At 39.7% G+C, this 21657-nt stretch overlaps 1 protein-coding gene across 2 annotated transcripts; it reads left to right on the top strand.

The window, feature by feature from the left end:
- The first annotated feature begins 2853 nt into the window (after nt 1–2853).
- tmem268 (transmembrane protein 268) lies at nt 2854–21181 on the top strand. 2 transcript variants are annotated; one of them, XM_057827617.1, is made up of 10 exons: nt 2854–3079; nt 3449–3496; nt 8082–8175; nt 8244–8338; nt 8414–8521; nt 10345–10497; nt 10571–10681; nt 13210–13299; nt 13401–13583; nt 13653–21181. In XM_057827617.1, the coding sequence occupies exons 3-10, from the start codon at nt 8082–8084 to the stop codon at nt 13818–13820; spliced, it is 1002 nt and encodes a 333-aa protein (XP_057683600.1). In that variant the 5' UTR covers nt 2854–3079; nt 3449–3496; the 3' UTR covers nt 13821–21181. The 2 variants fall into 2 exon arrangements, with proteins under 2 accessions (XP_057683600.1, XP_057683601.1); XM_057827618.1 differs by lacking the exons at nt 2854–3079; nt 3449–3496 and adding an exon at nt 4430–4872.
- Nucleotides 21182–21657: the final 476 nt, after the last annotated feature.

The raw sequence follows: 21657 nt of genomic DNA on the forward strand, positions 1-21657 counted from the left end.
TCCATAACTAAATGTTTTTTGTTTTTGTTTTTTTAAATATGAACACGTCCTAAATAAATATAAAGGTCCATTGTGGTGTTCCATGGAAGTAAAATCCTAAAGTTGTTATTATACAAATACTTCTTGACTTCAAGTAAGTCAAGTAAAACACTTTACTGTAGAAAGAAACCCAAAAGGGCAGATAACTAAATAAACAATAGCTCAATAGACTAACAATAACTCAATAGAAGCGCCAACATTTACTCTTTGATAAAGATATAGTATTTTAGCGTTAGCTACTAAGCAACCCTTTCGCTTCCTCCCCAAAAATATTTTATACATATATATATATATATATATATATATATATATATATATATATATATATATATATATATATATATATGTATATCAGGGCTGTCAAACGATTAAAATTTTTAATCGAGTTAATTACAGCTTAAAAATAAATTAATCGCAATTCAAACCATCTATAAAATATGCCATATTTTTCTGTAAATTATTGTTGGAATAGAAAGATAAGACACAAGATGGATATATACATTCAACATACGGTACATAAGGACTGTATTTGTTTATTATAACAATAAATCAACAAGATGGCATTAACATTATTAACATTCTGTTAAAGCGATCCATGGATAGCGGGACTTGTAGTTCTTAAAAGAAAAATGTTAGTACAAGTTATAGAGATTGTATATTAAAACCCCTCTTAATGTTTTTATTTTAATCAAATTTGTTCAATTTTCAATCAAGAAATAAACTAGTAGCCCGCCATTGTTGATGTCAATAATTACTTACACAATGCTCATGGATGCTGACGCCTATAAAAATCAGTCGCACCCAAGCGCCAGCAGAGGGCGGCAAAACTCCATAAAACGCAAGTGAGCGTTTCACTGTACTGTCATTTAAATCTGTCTGAGCGGGACATCTGCGTTAATTGCGTCAAATATTTTAACGTGATTAATTTTAAAAAATTAATTAACGCCCGTTAACGCAATAATTTTGACAGCCCTAATATATATATGTGTGTGTGTGTGTTAAAAATCATTCTATGATTTTCTAAAAAACAACTAATAAACAGAAAAACAAGCTCTTTTTCATCCTTCTGCTGTGTGTTTGAATGAGTTAATTACTCGTAGGCGTCTAATCCGCTTCAAAGAGATTGGACGTCTATGGCCGTCAATGGCAGCCAATGCCAGGTAATGCGTTCATTTTGGGGCTTTTTTGTTGTTGTTGTTGTTAACTTTCCTGTGTAACTGCTTAGACACAGAGAATGGGAATCTGAGAGTCTTGGCGGTCTGAACAGTTTTAATGTATGACATGGGAGTTTGATATACTCCCATTGTAGTTGTTCATTATGTTTTATTTATTAGAAGAAAGCAGCGAACAGGAAGGACAGAAAGGAAGGAGGCAGACAGAAGAGAAGAACAAACAACAACAAGAAATTCATTATTACATGACACTATGTGGAGGGAAAAACACATTGAAATACTGCATCCTCAATTTGAAATGCTTTTCAATGACAAAATAAAGCATCTCAATTTCTTTCCTTGACTGTTACTTGTTTTAAATTGTGATGAATACCATATTTTTCGGACTATTAGTCGCAGGTTTTTTCATTGTTTGGCCGGGGATGCGCCTTACGTGTGAAATTATTTGCACATTATTATACCATTTCAAATGTTATTTTTGCACTAAACCACAAGAGGGCGCTCAAGGCCTGCGTTTCAACTTTGGAGGTAACTTATAAAACAAATAAAAACAGCTGAGAAGTAAAGATGTCCCCATCGATCGGGATGCCGATCGATCAGGTCGATCAGGTTTTCAAAGTATCGGAATCGGCAAAAAAATATCTGACATGCCTTTTTTTAATTTTTTTTTTTTTTTTCATTTAATCGTTTTCTAATTGTATTTAACGTTACAGACAAAATGTCTTACACTCATCCAGAGTCTTTAGTTTTGGCTTAAAGTAGGGATATCAAATTTATCGTGTTAACGGCGGTAATTAGTTTTTTATAATTAATCACGTTAAAATATTTAACGCAATTAACGCATGCGCTGCACAACCCACTCACGCATTGTCGCGTTCAATCTATAATGGCGCCGATTTACCTATATATAGAGCTAAAAGGCAGCGTAAAATGAGTAGAGTGAATTTTGGCAGTCTTTGGAGCCTTTTTTAATTGGCTAAAGCCTTAAAATCCCTCTCTCAACAATTGGAAATATCGTGGGAAAGCAATGTGGGGAAAAAAGGTACCAGTTGATCTTTCTCTTTACACGCTGGGTTATTTCCTAACGCAGAGAAGATATATCAATTGGTGCCACTACACACAGTCATGGTTGCACTTTCCATCATGCATTTGGGCAGAACAGTTAAATGGCTACAGTATCATTTACTGAAAGCTCAACAAATACACTAGATGGTCTTTCTATCCGTGGATCCCTCTCACAGAAAGAATGTTAATAATGTAAATGCCATCTTGAGGATTTATTGTCATAATAAACAAATACGGTACTTATGTACTCTATGTTGAATGTATATATATTCGTCCGGGTTTTATTCATTTTTTTCTTAATGCATTTCCAAAATGTATATGATCCGGAAAAATTATTGGGAATGATTGGAATTGAATCGGGAGCTTCAACATGGGCTTCAGACGAAAACTGGCATTAGGCCCGCTATGTTTTAGTCTCCCAAAACACCGTTTTAGCTCGTTATCGTCTCGTCATCGTCATGAAAAAGTGTTCGTTGACGAAATATTTTACTTATCATCATCATTGATGAAAACACTGCTCCAAACCAATACCATTTTTGTGCTCTCATTGAAAGTAATGCTGGGTTGAACCGTGAACAGCATTCCAGTAGTCATGCGGCAGTGCTGAGCTGAGTCACACGCGGAGAGAGAGCAAAAGAGAGAAGCTAAGAGACACATCTACGTGTGAAAGTCACATATACTGGACGCTTCGGTCTAACTGACCTGCCCTTTGAAAAATGACGTTATCTTGGAGCAAAAGGCAACATGGAATTTCATGAAAATCATCCCAACATTGTCGATATGGATTTATAGCAGGGCAGAAGGTAGGTAGTTTCATCATGTTTGATTTCTTGAAACCTTCAAGCTTTTTTTTCCCCTTTTCATAGGCGTATGATCTTTCATTTTGGTAGAAACATAGAAGAATTTGAATAAAAGTAACATTAGAATACATTTTCAGGATGTGTTCTTCCTTCTTCTAAATGTAACTCCTGTTGTGCAATTGTGGACACATCCCATACGTGTAATTTTCTGTGCTAGAGTAAATGTCAGTGGGAGTGAACACAAATGAATAGAAAATGAAACATAAAGAGCAAATAGGAGTCGAACGTTTAATGATGATGACTCTTGTAATATGACACTAATGTGTTGTGTAAAACGTGGCTGAGATGTTTGTTGTTGTTGTTTTTTTACAGACATTAAGCTGGCAAGAGGACCCCTGGGGACGTGGAGTGCAGAAGAAGGCATGTAAATGTGCAGTCAGGAGATTAGTCTTATCTTCATTTTGAATGAGTATCTGTTTTTTCTGTAGTTGGAAATGAATGCAAATCCTTGTGAGGTTTTGTACAAAACAAAATGACAGGATCTTACTTGTTCTGCTTTGTTAGGGGATTACATCATAATGACTTAAAAAACAAAAACTTCTGTAATTTCCTTCCTTTTTTAAACGCATTAAAAAAAAAAAGATTTCCATTCGATAACGTTCAAATGGAGACAGAGCCAGGACGGAGCCATATACAGTGCCTTGCAAAAGTATTCGGCCCCCTTGAATCTTGCAACCTTTCGCCACATTTCAGGCTTCAAACATAAAGATATGAAATTTAATTTTTTTGTCAAGAATCAACAACAAGTGGGACACAATCGTGAAGTGGAACAACATTTATTGGATAATTTCAACTTTTTTAACAAATAAAAAACTGAAAAGTGGGGCGTGCAATATTATTCGGCCCCCTTGCGTTAATACTTTGTAGCGCCACCTTTTGCTCCAATTACAGCTGCAAGTCGCTTGGGGTATGTTTCTATCAGTTTGGCACATCGGGAGACTGACATTCTTGCCTATTCTTCCTTGCAAAACAGCTCGAGCTCAGTGAGGTTGGATGGAGAGTGTTTGTGAACAGCAGTCTTCAGCTCTTTCCACAGATTCTCGATTGGATTCAGGTCTGGACTTTGACTTGGCCATTCTAACACCTGGATACGTTTATTTTTGAACCATTCCATTGTAGATTTGGCTTTATGCTTTGGATCATTGTCCTGTTGGAAGATAAATCTCCGTCCCAGTCTCAGGTCTTGTGCAGATGCCAACAGGTTTTCTTCCAGAATGTTCCTGTATTTGGCTGCATCCATCTTCCCGTCATTTTTAACCATCTTCCCTGTCCCTGCTGAAGAAAAGCAGGCCCAAACCATGATGCTGCCACCACCATGTTTGACAGTGGGGATGGTGTGTTCAGGGTGATGAGCTGTGTTGCTTTTACGCCAAGCATATCGTTTTGCATTGTGGCCAAAAAGTTCAATTTTGGTTTCATCTGACCAGAGCAACTTCTTCCACATGTTTGGTGTGTCTCCCAGGTGGCTTGTGGCAAACTTTAAACGAGACTTTTTATGGATATCTTTGAGGAATGGCTTTCTTCTTGCCACTCTTCCATAAAGGCCAGATTTGTGCAGTGTACGACTGATTGTTGTCCTATGGACAGACTCTCCCACCTCAGCTGTAGATCTCTGCAGTTCATCCAGAGTGATCATGGGCCTCTTGGCTGCATCTCTGATCAGTTTTCTCCTTGTTTGAGAAGAAAGTTTGGAAGGACGGCCGGGCAGCAACAGGAGTACAAGCAAGATTAGGCAGGTGAACAAAATATACCTACTCATATATATATATATATATACACACACATACAGTGCCTTGCAAAAGTATTCGGCCCCCTTGAATCTTGCAACCTTTCGCCACATTTCAGGCTTCAAACATAAAGATATGAAATTTAATTTTTTTTTGTCAAGAATCAACAACAAGTGGGACACAATCGTGAAGTCGAACAACATTTATTGGATAATTTAAACTTTTTTAACAAATAAAAAACTGAAAAGTGGGGCGTGCAATATTATTCGGCCCCTTTACTTTCAGTGCAGCAAACTCACTCCAGAAGTTCAGTGAGGATCTCTGAATGATCCAATGTTGTCCTAAATGACCGATGATGATAAATAGAATCCACCTGTGTGTAATCAAGTCTCCGTATAAATGCACCTGTAAAAGATGTAAAATTTTACATCTTTATGTTTGAAGCCTGAAATGTGGCGAAAGGTTGTAAGGTTCAAGGGGGCCGAATACTTTTGCAAGGCACTGTAAATGCAAGCCTGAAATTGGTTGTATTCTTGGAGCGTCACCATGTAAACAGCCCCTTAATCCTCATTAGCCTGACATCGTGGCATCAAAAGAGGTTTGGTATCTTTCTCAAGGATGCTTCGACAAGGTCACCGGGGCAGGGAATTCAAACTCACAACTTCTGGGCCGGGGAATCAAATACTTCATCACTGAGCCACGCCACAACATAACATACAGTGTGTATAACGTAACATGAAGTAGTTTAGTTTAATACGTAGAATAGGAAAAACGTTTTGGGGATACCATGTAACAGGTGCATTTTTTTTTTTTTTTTAAAGTGTGTGTTGAAATGGAGTTGATAACCGAGACGGTCTCAAATCTCAAATGCTAATATTGACTCTGCCAAGGATTAAGTCTGGTAGGGAATCATTCATCCGATGCCATCCAGCGCAAGAACTCAATTTTTTTTCGCATTTACAAAAAATGATAAGTTATTCAGACTGTCTAATATAGTTGTGAGTTATTGTACATAGACTGCTAAGAGTAACTAAGTGGTGTGAAAAAGTGTTGGAACCTTTTGGAATTTCTCACATTTCTGCATAAAATCACCATCAAATCTGATCTGATCTTTGTCAAAATCACACAGACAAAAAAAACAATGTCTGATTCAACTGAAACCACCCAAACATTTATAGGTTTTCATATTTTGATGAGGATAGCATGCAAACAACGACAGAAGGGGGAAAATTACATAAGTGAACCATCACATTTAATATTTTGTGCCCCACCCCCACCCCATTGTCAGCGACAACTTCAACCAGACGCTTCCTGTAGCTGTAGCTCCTATTATGTAAAGTCTTTTATAGAGGTAACAAAAGAGATAGATAAATGATTTTGTAAGGATGATTAATTAAAATAAACTCATTTTACGATACTTACAGCAATATATCAGGAATTCACCATTTAAACCCGGAAAAGAGTTGGACATACAGTGGTATGAAAAAGTATCTGAACCTTTTGGAATTTCTCACATTCTGCATAAAATCAACATCAAATGTCATCTGTGTCAAAATCACACAGATGAAAATATAGTGTCTGCTTTAACTAAAACCACCCAAACCTTTATAAGTTTTCATATTTTAATGAGGATAGCATGTAAACAACATGTAAGTGAACCCTCTGTCTAAGGAGACTGAAAGAGCAATTGAAACCCATTTTTAAGGATTGCTGATCTGTATAAAGCTGGGAAAGGATACAAAACCATCTCTAAAATTCCGGATGTTCATCAATCGACAGTCAGAGAAGTTGTCTACAAATGGAGAGAGGTTGGTACTGTTGCTTCTCTCCCAAGGAGTGGCCGTCCGTCCACCAAAGATGATGGCAAGAGTTCAGCGCAGAATACTTAGAGGGGTAAATAAGAACCCTAGCGTGTCTGCTAAAGACTTACAGAAATCACTGGCACAGTCCAATATCTCTGTGCATGCATCAACTATATGTTCAACTATGGCCAAGACTATGGGAGGTCTTCACAGAGGAAGCCACTGCTGTCTAAAAAAACATTGTTGCTTGTTTAATGTTGAACACTCCACAGAAGTTAAAGCTAAATATTTTGAAAACAAAGTTGAATTCTTTGGGAGTAAAACGCCATGTATGGAGGAAAAATGGAACAGCTCACTAACATCAACAACCTCATCCCCACCGTGAAGCATGGTAGAGGGAGCATCATGATTTGGCGCTGTTTTGCTGCCTCAGGGCCTGGACAACTTGCAATCATTAATGGAAGAATGAATTCAAAAGTTTTCAGGAAAACCTCAGGCCGTCTGTCAGACAGTTGAATGGTAAATGGTGTTATACTTGTATAGCACTTTTCTACCTCTCAAGGTACTCAAGGCGCTTTACACTACATTGCCATCTACCTACTGGTGACACAGCACCAGGAGCAATGCAGGGTTCAGTATCTCGCTCAAGGATACTTAGGCGAGTTCATCAGGGTGGAGAATCGAACCCGCGACCACGCCATCCCCAGCTAAATAGAGGAGGGATGCTGCAACAAGACAATCATCCACAACACAGAATTAATTCAGCTTCAGATTAGGTTCAGAAGAACAAAATACCCATTCTGGATTGGCCACGTCAAAGTCCAGACTTGAACCCCATTGAGATGCTGTGGCATGACCTAAAGAGAGCAATTCATGCCAGACATCCCAGGAATCTGGCTGAACTACAGCAGTTTTGTAGAGAAGAATGGGCCAAGATTCATCCTGATCAATGTGCCAGACTGATCTGCAGCTACAGGAAGTGTCTTGTTGGAGTTGTTGCTGCCAAAGGGGGTTCCACAAAATATTAAATGTGATGGTTCACTTACTTAATTTTCTCCCTTCTGTCATTGTTTGAATACTACTCTCATTAAAATATGAAAACCTATCAATGTTTGGGTGGTTTTAGTTAAAGCAGACACTGTTTTTTCATCTGTGTGATTTTGACAAAGATCACATTTGATGGTGATTTTATGCAGAAATGTGAGAAATTCCAAAAGGTTCAGATACTTTTTCATACCACTGTATAAAGCTTGTAACAATTGTGAACGGACCTTAGAGTAACGCCCACATTGTTAAATATTAGAATGTGTTCGGTTTAATGGGGCCATTTATTTTAAAATAAACAGCCTGTACAGGATGTAAATAATTTCTGGATGTGTACCAAGTGAAATATCCTGTTGGTTTCCTCCTGAGCAGATGGAGGACAAGAATAATGATGATCACATAATGGATGAAAGTGATGTGGATGAAACTCAATCTCACACAAATGACAAACCCAAATGGGCAAATGGTATGTTCAAGTCATTTTGCTACACATACAGTTCATCCCTCTCACAGTATCTCTGTCTCGTGCTCTAGGTCAATGTGTTCTGGCAATTCCAAGCTATTCTCTGGTAAACCCCAGCTTTGACCTCTCGCAATGCAGCACCACGTTGGAGAGGAACGGCTTTCAGGTCCCATACATTCATCACTGTGTACATGATAGCATAGTTTTCTGTGATTTAATGGCATCTTTCTTATCATAATAGATTCCAATGAGAGATATCGAGGTGCCCTTGAAAACAGCCTTGGAAGTCCCTTCAGTCAGGAGATATATGATTTTCAACTCTTCGCTCTTCCATATTATAATGGCACCGGTAAGAATGGGACACTTTAATACAGGTAGTCCCCGGGTTACGACGTACTCGACTTACGTGATTTCGACTTGATGACACCGGAGTGTTGTTCACCATTTTGTCTTTTTTCTTTTCAGCCCCATAAATAGTAACCTTTTGTACCTCACAGTATCTTAATACCTTCCTTTATTAATATGACGTTTTCTGTCCTCACTAAATGTGAAGTTGCTCAGCTTTACTGACAGCAAACAACGCAATTGTGCTATTTGAAGCTTTTTCCTTCCTTCACTTCTGACAATTTGTAAAGTTGTAACACACGTATGTACACTTATGTTCAAAATGACTCAAATTTTAACAATAAAACATTTGACACAAAACATTTAGTGTTCAAACGCCCATCTAGTCTGATCAATATGTAAATTTAGTAGATTAAATTAGCCTAATTTGTCTAACAAAAGTCTGTTAGCTTAAATGCGACGAATGCTCACGTATTTCCACTTCTTATAGCAAGTCACTCACACGTTAACTCCACAAACGGTAGCTCTAAAATTAATTACAAATGTATGCTTGAACATATATTAGCTGAAACAACTTACAGCCTTATGTGGGCCATACAAGGCTGTAATGTGGGGATGTATGTGGGTCATTAAAATACAATACACTGGGAGTTTTTGGATAGTTATTTTGTAGCAGGGCCGAGAACCAAAAGTGGTATTTGCCATGTGGCAAAATTGATTTTGCCATGTGGCATTTTTTTGCCACGTGGCAAAATGGATTTTGCCAAATTGCATTCTTTTTGCCATGTGGCTTTTTTTTGCCATGTGGCAAAACTGATTTTGCCATGTGGCATTTTTTTTTTTTTTTTTTTTGCCATGTGGCATTTTTTTGCCATGTGGCAAAATTGATTTTGCCAGGTGGCATTTTTTTTTTTTTTACATGTGGCAAAATGGATTTGCTTGTCGCATTTTTCGGGGGTATATGGTAGTTATGAAGGCCATGCACCTCCAAATTTTCCATTCATTTTAAATGGCAGAAAAACATGTATGGCTGTGATTTTTGACCATACACTTTACATTAGAGCGCATTGACATTCAGCTGACATCCAAGTCAGGCTATGCCTTTGACAGCTATGCACGTCCAAATTTTCCAAAATCCAAATCTATTTCGCCACATACCCCCCCAAAAAACTGTCACATGGCAAAATCCATTTTGCCACATGGCAAAAAAAATGCCACATGGGAAAAAAAATGCTACATGGCAAAATCCACTTTGCCACATGGCAAAAAAAATGCCACATGGGAAAAAAAATGCTACATGGCAAAATCCACTTTGCCACATGGCAAGAAAAAATGCCACATGGCAAAAAAATGCCACATGGCAAAATTTATTTTGCCACATGGCAAAATCCATTTTGCCACATGCTAAAAAAAAATGCCACATGGCAAAAATCAATTTTGCTCAATGGCAAAAAAATGGCGCATGGCAAAATCAGTTTTGCCACATGGCAAAAAAAAAAAAAAAAAAGCCACATGGCAAAATCCATGTTGCCACATGGCAAATACCACTTTTGGTTCTCGCTGTCTCTCGAAAAATGCATATTGCAAACCTCATTTCAAGTACTTTTTGCTCACTTTACTTAAAGGGGTAATTCCGACTTTCGCGGAAGTTCCGGTTACGTCGCCAGCGTAGGGACGGAACTCGTCCGTAACCAGGGGACTACCTGTATATGCAATGTCACAAACCTTATTCAAAGCATATTCTGTACAGTATCTTCTTGTCAAATTTTTACTACTTTTTCAAATTGTATTCTCAATTCTTATCTATATATGCTGTCCTTCATGTAGTTTCTATATCTAGTGTTGTGGTGCGCCGTGTTCTCCACCCTGCGCCTCTATATGTCCGTCATCGACTATTGGATCCTGTGCCTGTGTGTCAGTCTGATTTCCGTGGCCCTTACTACTGCTATAATCTTTGTTCTCAACCACAATAAAAAGGAGGTAAAATAAACATCCTTAAATACTCTATAAACCGAATGCTTTTTCCTACTATAACGCATTTATAATGTGTCAGATCAATATTAACTTGGACGTACGGCTGATCCAAGTGAATGAGACGATGGTCAAGCACAAGCTGCTGGTGGCCGTGGCCGACTGGGTGCACAACTGCAAAGGAAGCATACAGGTCGGTCCTCTGAAACTAAGAGAGAAAAATTATGTGTCATGTCATTTCCTGTTTTATTTTGAAGGCTTCACCTTCCTAGTGTCTGTGTACTTGCCCTTCCTCTTGTCACCTAATCACCTATTGTTTCCACCTGGCGAGTGAGGTGAGTCGCTCGCTCTCGGAGCGTGGCAAAGAATTCGGAAAGCTTCGCTGGGTCCATTTCTGGCAGAAGTGTTCTGTCAGACTGAGGTAACGAGGGGACTCAGCTGCGGAATTCTGGCAACAAAGTTTATTTAAGAAAACAAAGGTTCTTCCGCTGGCATGCGGGGATGAAGTTAAAAAAAAAAAAGCGCTCCAGACGGAAGAACAAGTCAGGACAACTACGATCAAAAGTTCAAACGAAAAGCTCTCCAAAAGGAAGAAAAGTACAAACATAAAACGCTCCAAAAAGAGGAAAAAGCCAAAATAACTAGGATCAAAAGTTCAAACACAAAGCATTCCAAATGAGGGATATAATCTAGACAACCATGATTGCTATGAAATAAAGCTAACGGCCTTACTACCCATGTTGGTCACGTCGGCCTTATTTCACACAAACATGGCAGAACCCCCCCCCCTCCCCTCAACGGATGCCCGCGGCAGACCACCTGGTTTCGAAGGATGAAGAGAGTGGAAATCCCGTAGGAGTGACAGGTCGAGAATCCAGGAGCAGAGTATCCAGGAACATTCCCCAGGGCCTTAACCCTCCCAGTCGACCAGGTACTGCATCCCCCTACCCCTCCTCCTAGAATCAAGAACGGCACATACCGTATACACCGGCCCACCGTCGACCACGCTAGGAGCAGGAGGACGCACTGGTGGAGAGTTCAGGGGACAGGTGGAGACTGGCTTGAGCAGAGACACGTGGAAGACGTGGTGAATCTTCCTTGAGCTGGGAAGCTTCAGCCTGACCGTGACGGGGTTCACCACAGAGTCCACAGCAAAAGGGCCCACAAATCAAGGGCCCAACTTCTTGGACGTTCCAGCAAGCTGCAAATCCCGCTTTGACAACCAGACCATCTGGTCCGGACGATAGAATGGAGCGGACCTTCTGTGGCGGTCAGCTATCAGACGGTTGAGGGCTGCCATGCAGACTAGTGCAGCCTTTGCGTCCCTCCAGACTCTATGGGCCCTCCGCAGGTGTACCTGGACAGACAGTACGACGACCTCGACTTCCTGAGAAGGGAATAGCGGAGGTTGGAACCAGTATGCGGTCATGAAAGGTGACCTCCCAGTGGCTGCGCAAACGAGGGTGGTGTGGGGATACTCCGCCCAAGTGAGGTGTGAAGACCAGATGCAGTTGACAAAAGCAACGAAGGGCGGCCTCCAGCTCCTGATTGACCCGATTGGACTGTGGGTGGTAAGCGGAAGACCGTCTTGACATGCCCCCCCAACGCCTCGCAGAACGCTCTCCAAACCCGAGAAACAAACTAATCCCCCTGTCGGCAACGAGGTCACACGGAATGCCATAAATTCGAAATACGTGTAGGTCAGCGGTCTCCAGAGCTGAAGGCAACTTGGGGAGAGTGACAAAGTGCACCATTTTGGAGAACCGATCAATTACTGTCAAGATGACGGAATATCCCCTTGAGCGTGGAACATGGGACCAGGGACGAGATGGAACAGGCAATGGACGCAGGTGTCCTGCTGGAGCTCGATGGACCCGAGCCCCGAGCGCAGATGGAACAAGCAGAAACGTAGTCCATGATGCCTTTTCGCATACCTGGCCACCAAAACCTCTGGGAAACGAGGAAGATAGTGCGGGACTCACCGGGGTGGCAGGCAAACTTCGAGGTGTGACCCCACTTCAGCACTCCTGTACGTTGAGTGTCTGGTACAAATAGCTTGCCAGCGGGGCAGCCTCCAAGCACACTAACGCCTCGCAAGGCTTCTACCACAAGCTACTCAACCTCCCATCGTAGTGCGCCAACGATCAGGTTCTCAGGAACAACAGACTCCTCTGAAGGTCCCACCTCCACCTGCTCATGAATCCTTGACAAAGCATCGAGTTTCCCGTTCCGTGACCCTGGACGGTAAGTAATCACGTACTTGGAACGTGTCAGGAACAGCGCCCAACGGGCCTGGCGTTAGTTGAAGCGCTTGGCAGCCTGGAGGTATTCCAAGTTCTTATGGTTGGTAAGTATCTGGAACGGCACCTCTGTCCCCTCCAACCAGAGTCTCCATTCCTGCAAATCCTGGACTATAGCGAGCAGCTCCCTGCTGCCGACATCATAATTAGCTTCTGCAGGGGTGAGGCGGAGGGAGTAAAATGTGCAGTTTCTGGTCAACTGTCGAGCTCCGCACAAGATTCAAACCCAGAAACTTTTGACAGTGGAGCTGATGTTCTTACCACTACATAATCATTCTCTAGAAAGCGATCAAGTACACGAGGACACAACATTGGAAAAGTGTCAACTTGTACATTAGCGACACCAAATTAAACATCGCAATACCCATACTCATCAATAATGAAGACCTCATTTGTCATCTCTGTTTGTTCTTTTCTGTAGCTGTACTTTGTGTATTGGGACATGGCTGGTTGTTTGCGAACACTGACTGAAACACTAGAGGAGCGCAGTTTAGCGGGCAATGACACCTGGGTGAGTTATCTGTGTAATGTGGCCTTCAAACTGGGTCAACATCATTCCATAAATGTTTATATCGAAAATGAAAAAAAGCACTATTCTCATTCATTCATCAGAGCAAGCTGAAGAAGAAGATGTCCCATCTGGTTCTGATGACCGAGGTCCCATGCGAGGACCCTGAAGAGGAACAAGGTCCGCAAGAGCAGAGGCCTCTACTGAGAAATGAAGACTGTGGTTCTTCTTCTTCTAAAGTCACGAGCAACTACAGTCTCATCCCTGAGGCATCTCTACCCGCTGAGGTAAAACAAACAACCTCACATCTTGTAGATAAAATGAATTTCTAATAAAAATGCCTTTTTTTGTTATAGACTCAAGCCTACCAGCTGCTGATGATCTACAGTGCTGCCTACGTCAAGCTTTTGGTATCTGGTCAGCTGTCTGGACCTTCACACCACCGCATGCGACCTCAGAATAACCACTGCACTACTGCGCCATTTTGCCTCTGTCAGTTCATCAAACTCAAGGTTCTTGAATAGCGCAACAGACGTAGTGCAAAAAAGGACTCAAGTGGACAATTTGAAATCCTACTAGGTCACTTCTGCTGGGATTAACTGTTGTGAAGCCCATCAGTATGCTAAAATCATTTGTGATCAGGTCTAGCAGGGGCAGAGCTTGAAGGGGTGTTGGCGGTGCGGTTGCACCCAGATCCTGGTCCAAAGGTGGGTAGAGTAGCCAAATACCATATTGGCCCGAATATAAGATGGTGTTTTTTTGCATTGAAATAAGAGTGATAAGGAGGGGGTCGTCTTATATTCGCGGTCTAAACATTGTACCCATTCACGACGCTAGACGGCGCCAGATATCATTGAAGCAATGTTCTGTCATGATAGATCTCAGCTACTCTCCCCATTCATGACGCTAGATGGCGCCAAATATCATTGAAGCGATGTTCTGTCATGACAGATTTCAGCTAATCTTTTTAGTTTAACCAGTTTGCATTATTTTATTGCAATGTTTTTCCTTATTCAGATTTGTTTCAAGACTACAGTTAGACTTCACTTTGATGGTTAATGCAGTTATTGCAATTTTGTTGTTTTATCACAATAGATTGCTTCTGGTTTTTGAAATGTAAATAAACCAGAGGCGTCGCGTCCCATTAGGCAAACCAGGCAATTGCCTAGGGCCGCCAGCCAGCAGGGGCCCACAGAAGGCCAACAGATTTAGCACACGCAGCTTTACTGTACTGTCGCAGCGACAAGTGTAGGGAGTGTTTCAATACCATGGAATCATTTGTCAGATTATCTATCGATTCTGTTATCTATCTCAATCAGCACTAACCATGTCATGTATATTATACATGTGTAAGGCTAGGTTCATACTACAGGTCTTAATGCACAAATCTGATTTTTTTGTCATATCTGTTTTTTTTTGGCGTGCCCGTTCAGACTGCCTTTGTCCATTGAGACCATTCAAGTATTACGCATGCGCACTAATTCGCAGTCTGACACGTGCTGAGCAGGACGACCCGCATGCGCAGAAGCATCAAAACAAATGACCACACACGCTGGCTGTCATCAGTCATTCCAGAGATATCATATTTTGCTTTTTAAAAAGAGGACACAAATAACAGACATAAATAATCCCGGTTTAGGCTTATATTCAAAGTATATGGATCGATAGGATGCACGCACTGTCCGTGCATGTCACACACACATACGGGCCGTTTGCCCCGACTCTTGGCCGTGTAAGCAATGTTGAAATATTGCTTATATGGAGCAGACAGAAAACCGATCATTCTCAGGCTTATCCTCAACCCATTTTTATTTTTTTTATGACTGTTGTCAAGTCCGACACTTCCAAAAAAGCCGTGTTCAAGGCAAGCTAGGCACTAATAACGCACAGCTGCACCGCTACCGTAGCATCTTACTCGCTTTTTGATGACGTAATTGCTGCATGAATTCCGATTTGAGAGACGGGACAGTACAGACCGCCGCAACAGTCTGGAAAAATGTGGCCTAGATCGGATTTGAACCACATACGAAAGTGACCCAGATCGGATTTGAAATGGTCCAGTTCTATGCGATGTGTCACGTTCAGACCGTCAAGTTAATGCCTCACTTGAGTCGGAAAAACACGACAAAAATCGGATTCGTGAATTAAGACCTGTAGTATGAACGTAGCCTAAGAAAGTCCAGTCAGCTATTAATACCACATGATTGTTTAAAGAGTGAATCACCAAGTGCTCTCTGGAAAGTCCTTGACGAGTTGTTTTATGTTGATTTTCACAGGCCACCTCATTATTCATGTGACTACTTAAAATGGTGATTTTTCCCAAAAAATCTATTGGTCTATTGTATTCCTCGTCGAATACTCTATAAGAAAATATAACACATATGCATCTAAAATAATCCTAAATGATTTTATTAGCAATTTTAATACTCCTTTTGGCAAGGTTCCTTGGGTATGCGTACGTTCCCATAGCAACCAGTCCTGTTATTGTCCTACGTCACAAGCGCTGCGTATTCTGGGAGCGAGAATAGGCGTAAGGTGCGCATTTCGAGCAGAGGACCGCCACCTGTTAAAATGTGTGCGTCCATGAATGAATGTAAGTACATCCATATGAGTCAGTGTGTAAAGTGTTTAGTTTTCACCACTTTTATGGCCAAGATGACCGCACGTGCACGCAGCGCGCACTCGCAGCCCCCCACCTTTGTGTTCATTATACTGCGCGAGTATGTATGTGTGTCACGTGACTCCGAAGGGTCCCATGTTGCTTGTTGCCTGGGGCCCCCGGGGACCCTTGCTACGCCTCTGACCAGAAGCCATTCATTTACGAATGTGATTGCACTTTAGTTTACATATTCAAATGTTCAGATATTAAGAGTAGAATGAGGCAAAATAACATGCATTTTCTCTCAAATATATTATTATAATCATTTGTTTCGGATGTACTGTAATTATTTTCTGTATAAAAATTAAATTGGTGTTCAAAGTCTTTTTTCAAACTTGAGTCTTGAAAAAGAGGGGGTCGTCTTATAATCAGGCCCGTCATATTCGGGCCTAATACGGTATTTGACTCAAGTAAGAGTAGCGTTACTTCAAAATAATATTACTCATAGACTCCATAATGATATTCAAGTAGGGGACTATCCTACACTTCGCTTCGGTCGGTCAAAGTTATTCAACACATGCAGCGATCCAACGCCGGATTTAGGTTGAAAAAGTACGAAGCTGTACCGTATACTAACAGGAAGGATTGTCTCAGGAGTGATTTGATTGAGGATTCAAGGTAATAATTAAATTTTTCGTACCATGCATACATTTTGAAACGTTGTGAAAAAAATCAACCGCTACGGCATTGACGTCAAAATTCGACATATTTACGTAAAATAAATGCTAACTGCCCGTTTTTTTTTTGTTTTGTTTTTTTACTTTTAACCAAGAATCGAGACTGTTTTACGTCCATATCTATAAAAAATTCTGGGATTTAAGCATTTGTTCACAAGAATTTCAACATAAAAAGCTCTATGTAGTTTTAAGGCGGCACAACAGTCGCTTAAAGTCTAGCAGCACATTTGACATATTTACGTAAAATAAACACTAACTGCATGGTTTTTTGCTTTTACCCAAGAATTGAGACTGTTTTACGTCCATATCTATAAAGAATTCAGGGATTAAGCATTTATTCCCAAAAATTTCAACGTAAAAAGCTCTTTGTGGTGATAAGGCAGTGCCGCTGTGGCACAAAGACTAGCTACACATTTGACATATTTACATAAAATCAATGCTAACTGCTCATTTTTTTTGTTTGTTTCACTTTTAACAAAGAATTGAGACTGTTTTACATCCATATCTATAAACAATTCAGGAATTTAAGCATTTATTCCCAAAAATTTCAACGTAAAAATCTCTTTGTGGTGATAAGGTGGCACAACAGTGGTTTAAAGACTAGCAGCACATTCAACATATTTACGTAAAATAAATGCTAACTGCCCGTTTTTTTTTTTTTTGCTTTTAACCAAGAATCGAGACTGTTTTACATCCATATCTCTAAAAAAAATCAGGGATTTAAGCATTTGTTCACAAGAATTTCAACATAAAAAGCTCTATGTGGTTTTAAGGCGGGACAACAGTCGCTTAAAGTCTAGCAGCACATTCGACATATTTATGTAAAATAAATGGTAACTATCTTTTTTTTTGCTTTTAACCAAGAATCGAGACTGTTTTACGTCCATATCCATAAAGAATTCAGGGATTTAAGCATTTACGCCGAAAAACTTTAACATAAAAAGCTCTTTGTTGTGATAAGGCGGCGCCACAGTGGCTTAAAGACTAGCAGCACATTTGACATATTTACGTAAAATAAATGGTAACTGTCAATTTTTTTTGGTTGCTTTCAACAAAGAATCGAGACTGTTTTACGTCCATATCTATAAAGAATTCAGGGATTTCAGCATTTATTCCGAAACATTTCAACATAAAAAGCTCTTGTTGTGATAAGGTGGCGCCACAGTGGCTTAAAGACGAGCAACACATTCGACATATTTACGTAAAATAAATGCTAACTGCCCGTTTTTTTCGCTTTTAACCAAGAATCAAGACTATTTTACGTCCGTATCTGTAAAAAAAAAAAATCTGGGATTTAAGCATTTGTTCACAAGAATTTCAACATAAAAAGCTCTATGTCGCTTAAAGTCTAGCAGCACATTCGACATATTTACATAAAATAAACACTAACTGCATGTTTTTTTGCTTTTAACCAAGAATTGAGATTGTTTTACGTTCATATCTCTTAAGTATTCAGGGATTTAAACATTCACAAAAAAAATTCAACAGAAAAAACCCTTGTGATTCCACTCGGTCAGCTTTGACGGCCACGCCAACAATGCTGGCTGACTATTAATCGGCCCCGTACCCCGTCAATAATTATGAAGTCTATGGCCTGGCATTGGCTGCCACTGACAGCCATAGATGTCAAATCCGTTTGAAGAGGCAGGGATGGCAGAGAATTAACTGTTCATTCGCTACTATCCCTCCCAAATCAAACGGATTGGACGTCTACTCGTATGTAACAGGTACTACGTATAGCGTATTTTGTGCTCCGACTCGAACTGACCTCATCTCTCAAATACATTCAATTACAAGTCATTTTACATTTTAATCCCACAAATGAAAAGAATCCAGACAAGACATGAACAAACACTGTCATGGCGTATAAGAGCAAGAAGGAAAAAGACACAGTCGCTGGAAAAACGGGTCAGCTATAAATAGCTTTTTAGTGAGAGGTTGGAGAGCGACACACACACACACACGCAGAGGTGGAAAAGACACACACCCACTCAAAGAAAAAAGATGCTGCGTCGTTCAAGTTGTCATTGTCAGACCGTAATTCATATATTTTATTCATGACTCAAAACAGCCCGTGAAACACAACCATAAATAAATAACCACAATTAAAGAGAAATGGGTACACTCTCTTTCTTCTTGTCCTTGAAAAAAAAGTATCACTTGTATGACATTGTCAATTGAAATTAACAAGCAGACAAAAAACTAGGGAAAGAATGAATATTTTCATTAGAAAGAAAAGCACTCAAGAAGCTGCGACTTAGCGCTATCTAAACTAGATATGGCAAAGTGAATGTTTATTAAAATACGTATATTTGCGCATTATGCACTTAACAGCAATGCGGCTGTGCAATTCATGCTTTCTTCATATCAGGGCTTTCAGTATCATTTCAAAATAACGGCTTGACATTTTGAATAGTTTAGCTTTTGTTTGTCCTTTCTAACTCGACACATAATAATACCATCAAAACATTTCCCATAGTTCCACATTCATCATTTTTGCAACATCCCCTATAAAACCTATAGACATAACAACCTTTCATATTCACATTCACACTTATGGATAATATGTAGTAATCACTACCCTAACATGCACGTTTTTAACCGCACTTGTAACTAACATGACAAAAGCGCACAAAAAATATTATTTCCAGTGGTGGAATGTAATGATTACTGTTCTTAAGTACCCTAATTTTCAGACTATAAACCGCTACTTTTTTCCCTCATTTTGAATCCTGCAGCTTATAGTCCAGTGCGGCTTATTTGTTGATTTATTTGGGTTAATAGGTAACACTTTATTTGACAGCGGCATCATAAGACTGTCATAAGAACATCATAATTATGACATGACACTATTCTGGGCATTACTGAATGCTTATGACAGATGTCAATATGTGTCATGTGGCATATTATTTCACTAACTCCATTTATGTCCAGCTCAGATTTTTTACGGCCATTCAAAAGTGAGATAATTTGTTGGATGACACTAACCGACCTCTATTATAAGCATTTATTAATGCTTATGACATTGTCATGTAATAATTACGACTGTCATATGACAGTATTACGGCACCATTAGCCAAGAAAATGTTACCAAATACCATAACTAGCAATTAATGAAACTGGAACAGTAACTGAAGAAATAATTAGCACAGAACATGATAGTTATTTACATCTGTAGTGCCGCAATGCATGCTAGGAGGAATGTTGGATGACAACAGTGTTGAAAGCAGGTGGCAGCAGAGGTTGACTGTCTCCCCTAAGGGAGCAGTGATGGCCAACTGAAGCTTTTAGAAACAATAAGGCTTTACACCCAATTGGTTCAAAGCTTAACGGTGGTTTATTTGGTCTCGTGACGGTCTTATGATGCTATTGTTAAATGAAGTGTTACCAGTTAATATCTTTTTGAGTAAATATCCCATAATACAATGAGGACAACTGCGGCTTATAGTCCAGTGCAGCTTATCTATGACCAAATGCCGTTTTCGTGTCAAATTTGGTGGGGGGCGGCTTATAGTCAGGTGGGCCTTATAGTCCAGAAATTACGGTACTTTTTTTTAAGTGTGTTATAATTTTCACTCCGTTACTTTGCAAATTGTCGACTGTGTTACACGTTGGTTTGTATGTTTTTTTTTCTTTGTGAATTGATCGTTTCGTTTTCATGCCTCCGACGAGATCGATAAGCCCTGTGCAAATATTCCGTAACTAAGCACTAGAGGCAGCAACAGGAGTACAAGCAAGATTAGGCATGTGAACAAAATATACCTACTCATATATATATATATATATATATATATATATATATATATATATATATATATATATATATATATATATACATATATATATATATATATAAATTAGGGCTGTCAAAATTATCGCGTTAACAGGCGGTAATTAATTTTTTAAATTAATCACGTTAAAATATTTGATGCAATTAACACACATGCCCCGCTCAAACAGATTAAAATGACAGTACAGTGTAACGTCCGCTTGTTACTTGTTTTTTGGTGTTAGGCGCCCTCTGCTGGCGTTTGGGTCCAACTGATTTTATGGGTTAGTACCATGAGTGAGGATGGTGTAATTATTGACATCAACAATGGCGAGCTACATACTAGTTTATTTTTTGATTGAAAATTTTACAAATTTTAATAAAACGAAAACATTAAGAGGGGTTTTAATACAACATTTCTATAACTTGTACTAACATTTATCTTTTAAGAACTACAAGTCTTTCTATCCATGGATCGCTTTAACAGAATGTTAATGTTAATGCCATCTTGTTGATTTATTGTTATAATAAACAAATACAGTCCTTATGTACCGTATGTTGAATGTATATATCCATCTTGTGTCTTATCTTTCCATTCCAACAACAATTTACAGAAAAATATGGCATATTTTATAGATGTTTGAATTGCGATTAATTGCGATTAATTACGATTAATTTATTTTTAAGCTGTAATTAACTCGATTAAAAAATTTAACCGTCCGGCAGCCCTAATATATATATATATATATATATATATATATATATATATATATATATATATACACACTCACCTGCCACTTTATTAGGTACACCATGCTAGTAACGGGTTGGACCCCCTTTTGCCTTCAGAACTGCCCCAATTCTTCGTGGCATAGATTCAACAAGGTGCTGGAAGCATTCCTCAGAGAGTTTGGTCCATATTGACATGATGGCATCACACAGTTGGTGCAGATTTGTCGGCTGCACATCCATGATGCCAATCTCCCGTTCCACCACGCCCCAAAGATGCTCTACTGGATTGAGATCTGGTGTCTGTGGAGGCCATTTGAGTACAGTGAACTCATTGTCATGTTAAAGAAACCAGTCTGAGATGATTCCAGCTTTATGACATGGCGCATTATCCTGCTGAAAGTAGCCATCAGAAGTTGGGTACATTGTGGACATAAAGGGATGGACATGGTCAGCAACAATACTCAGGTAGGCTGTGGCGTTCCAGCGATGCTCAATTGGTACCAAGGGGCCCAAAGAGCGCCAAG

This window comes from Corythoichthys intestinalis, chromosome 22, assembly GCF_030265065.1.
Source record: "Corythoichthys intestinalis isolate RoL2023-P3 chromosome 22, ASM3026506v1, whole genome shotgun sequence".
Taxonomy (NCBI): Eukaryota; Metazoa; Chordata; class Actinopteri; order Syngnathiformes; family Syngnathidae; genus Corythoichthys; species Corythoichthys intestinalis.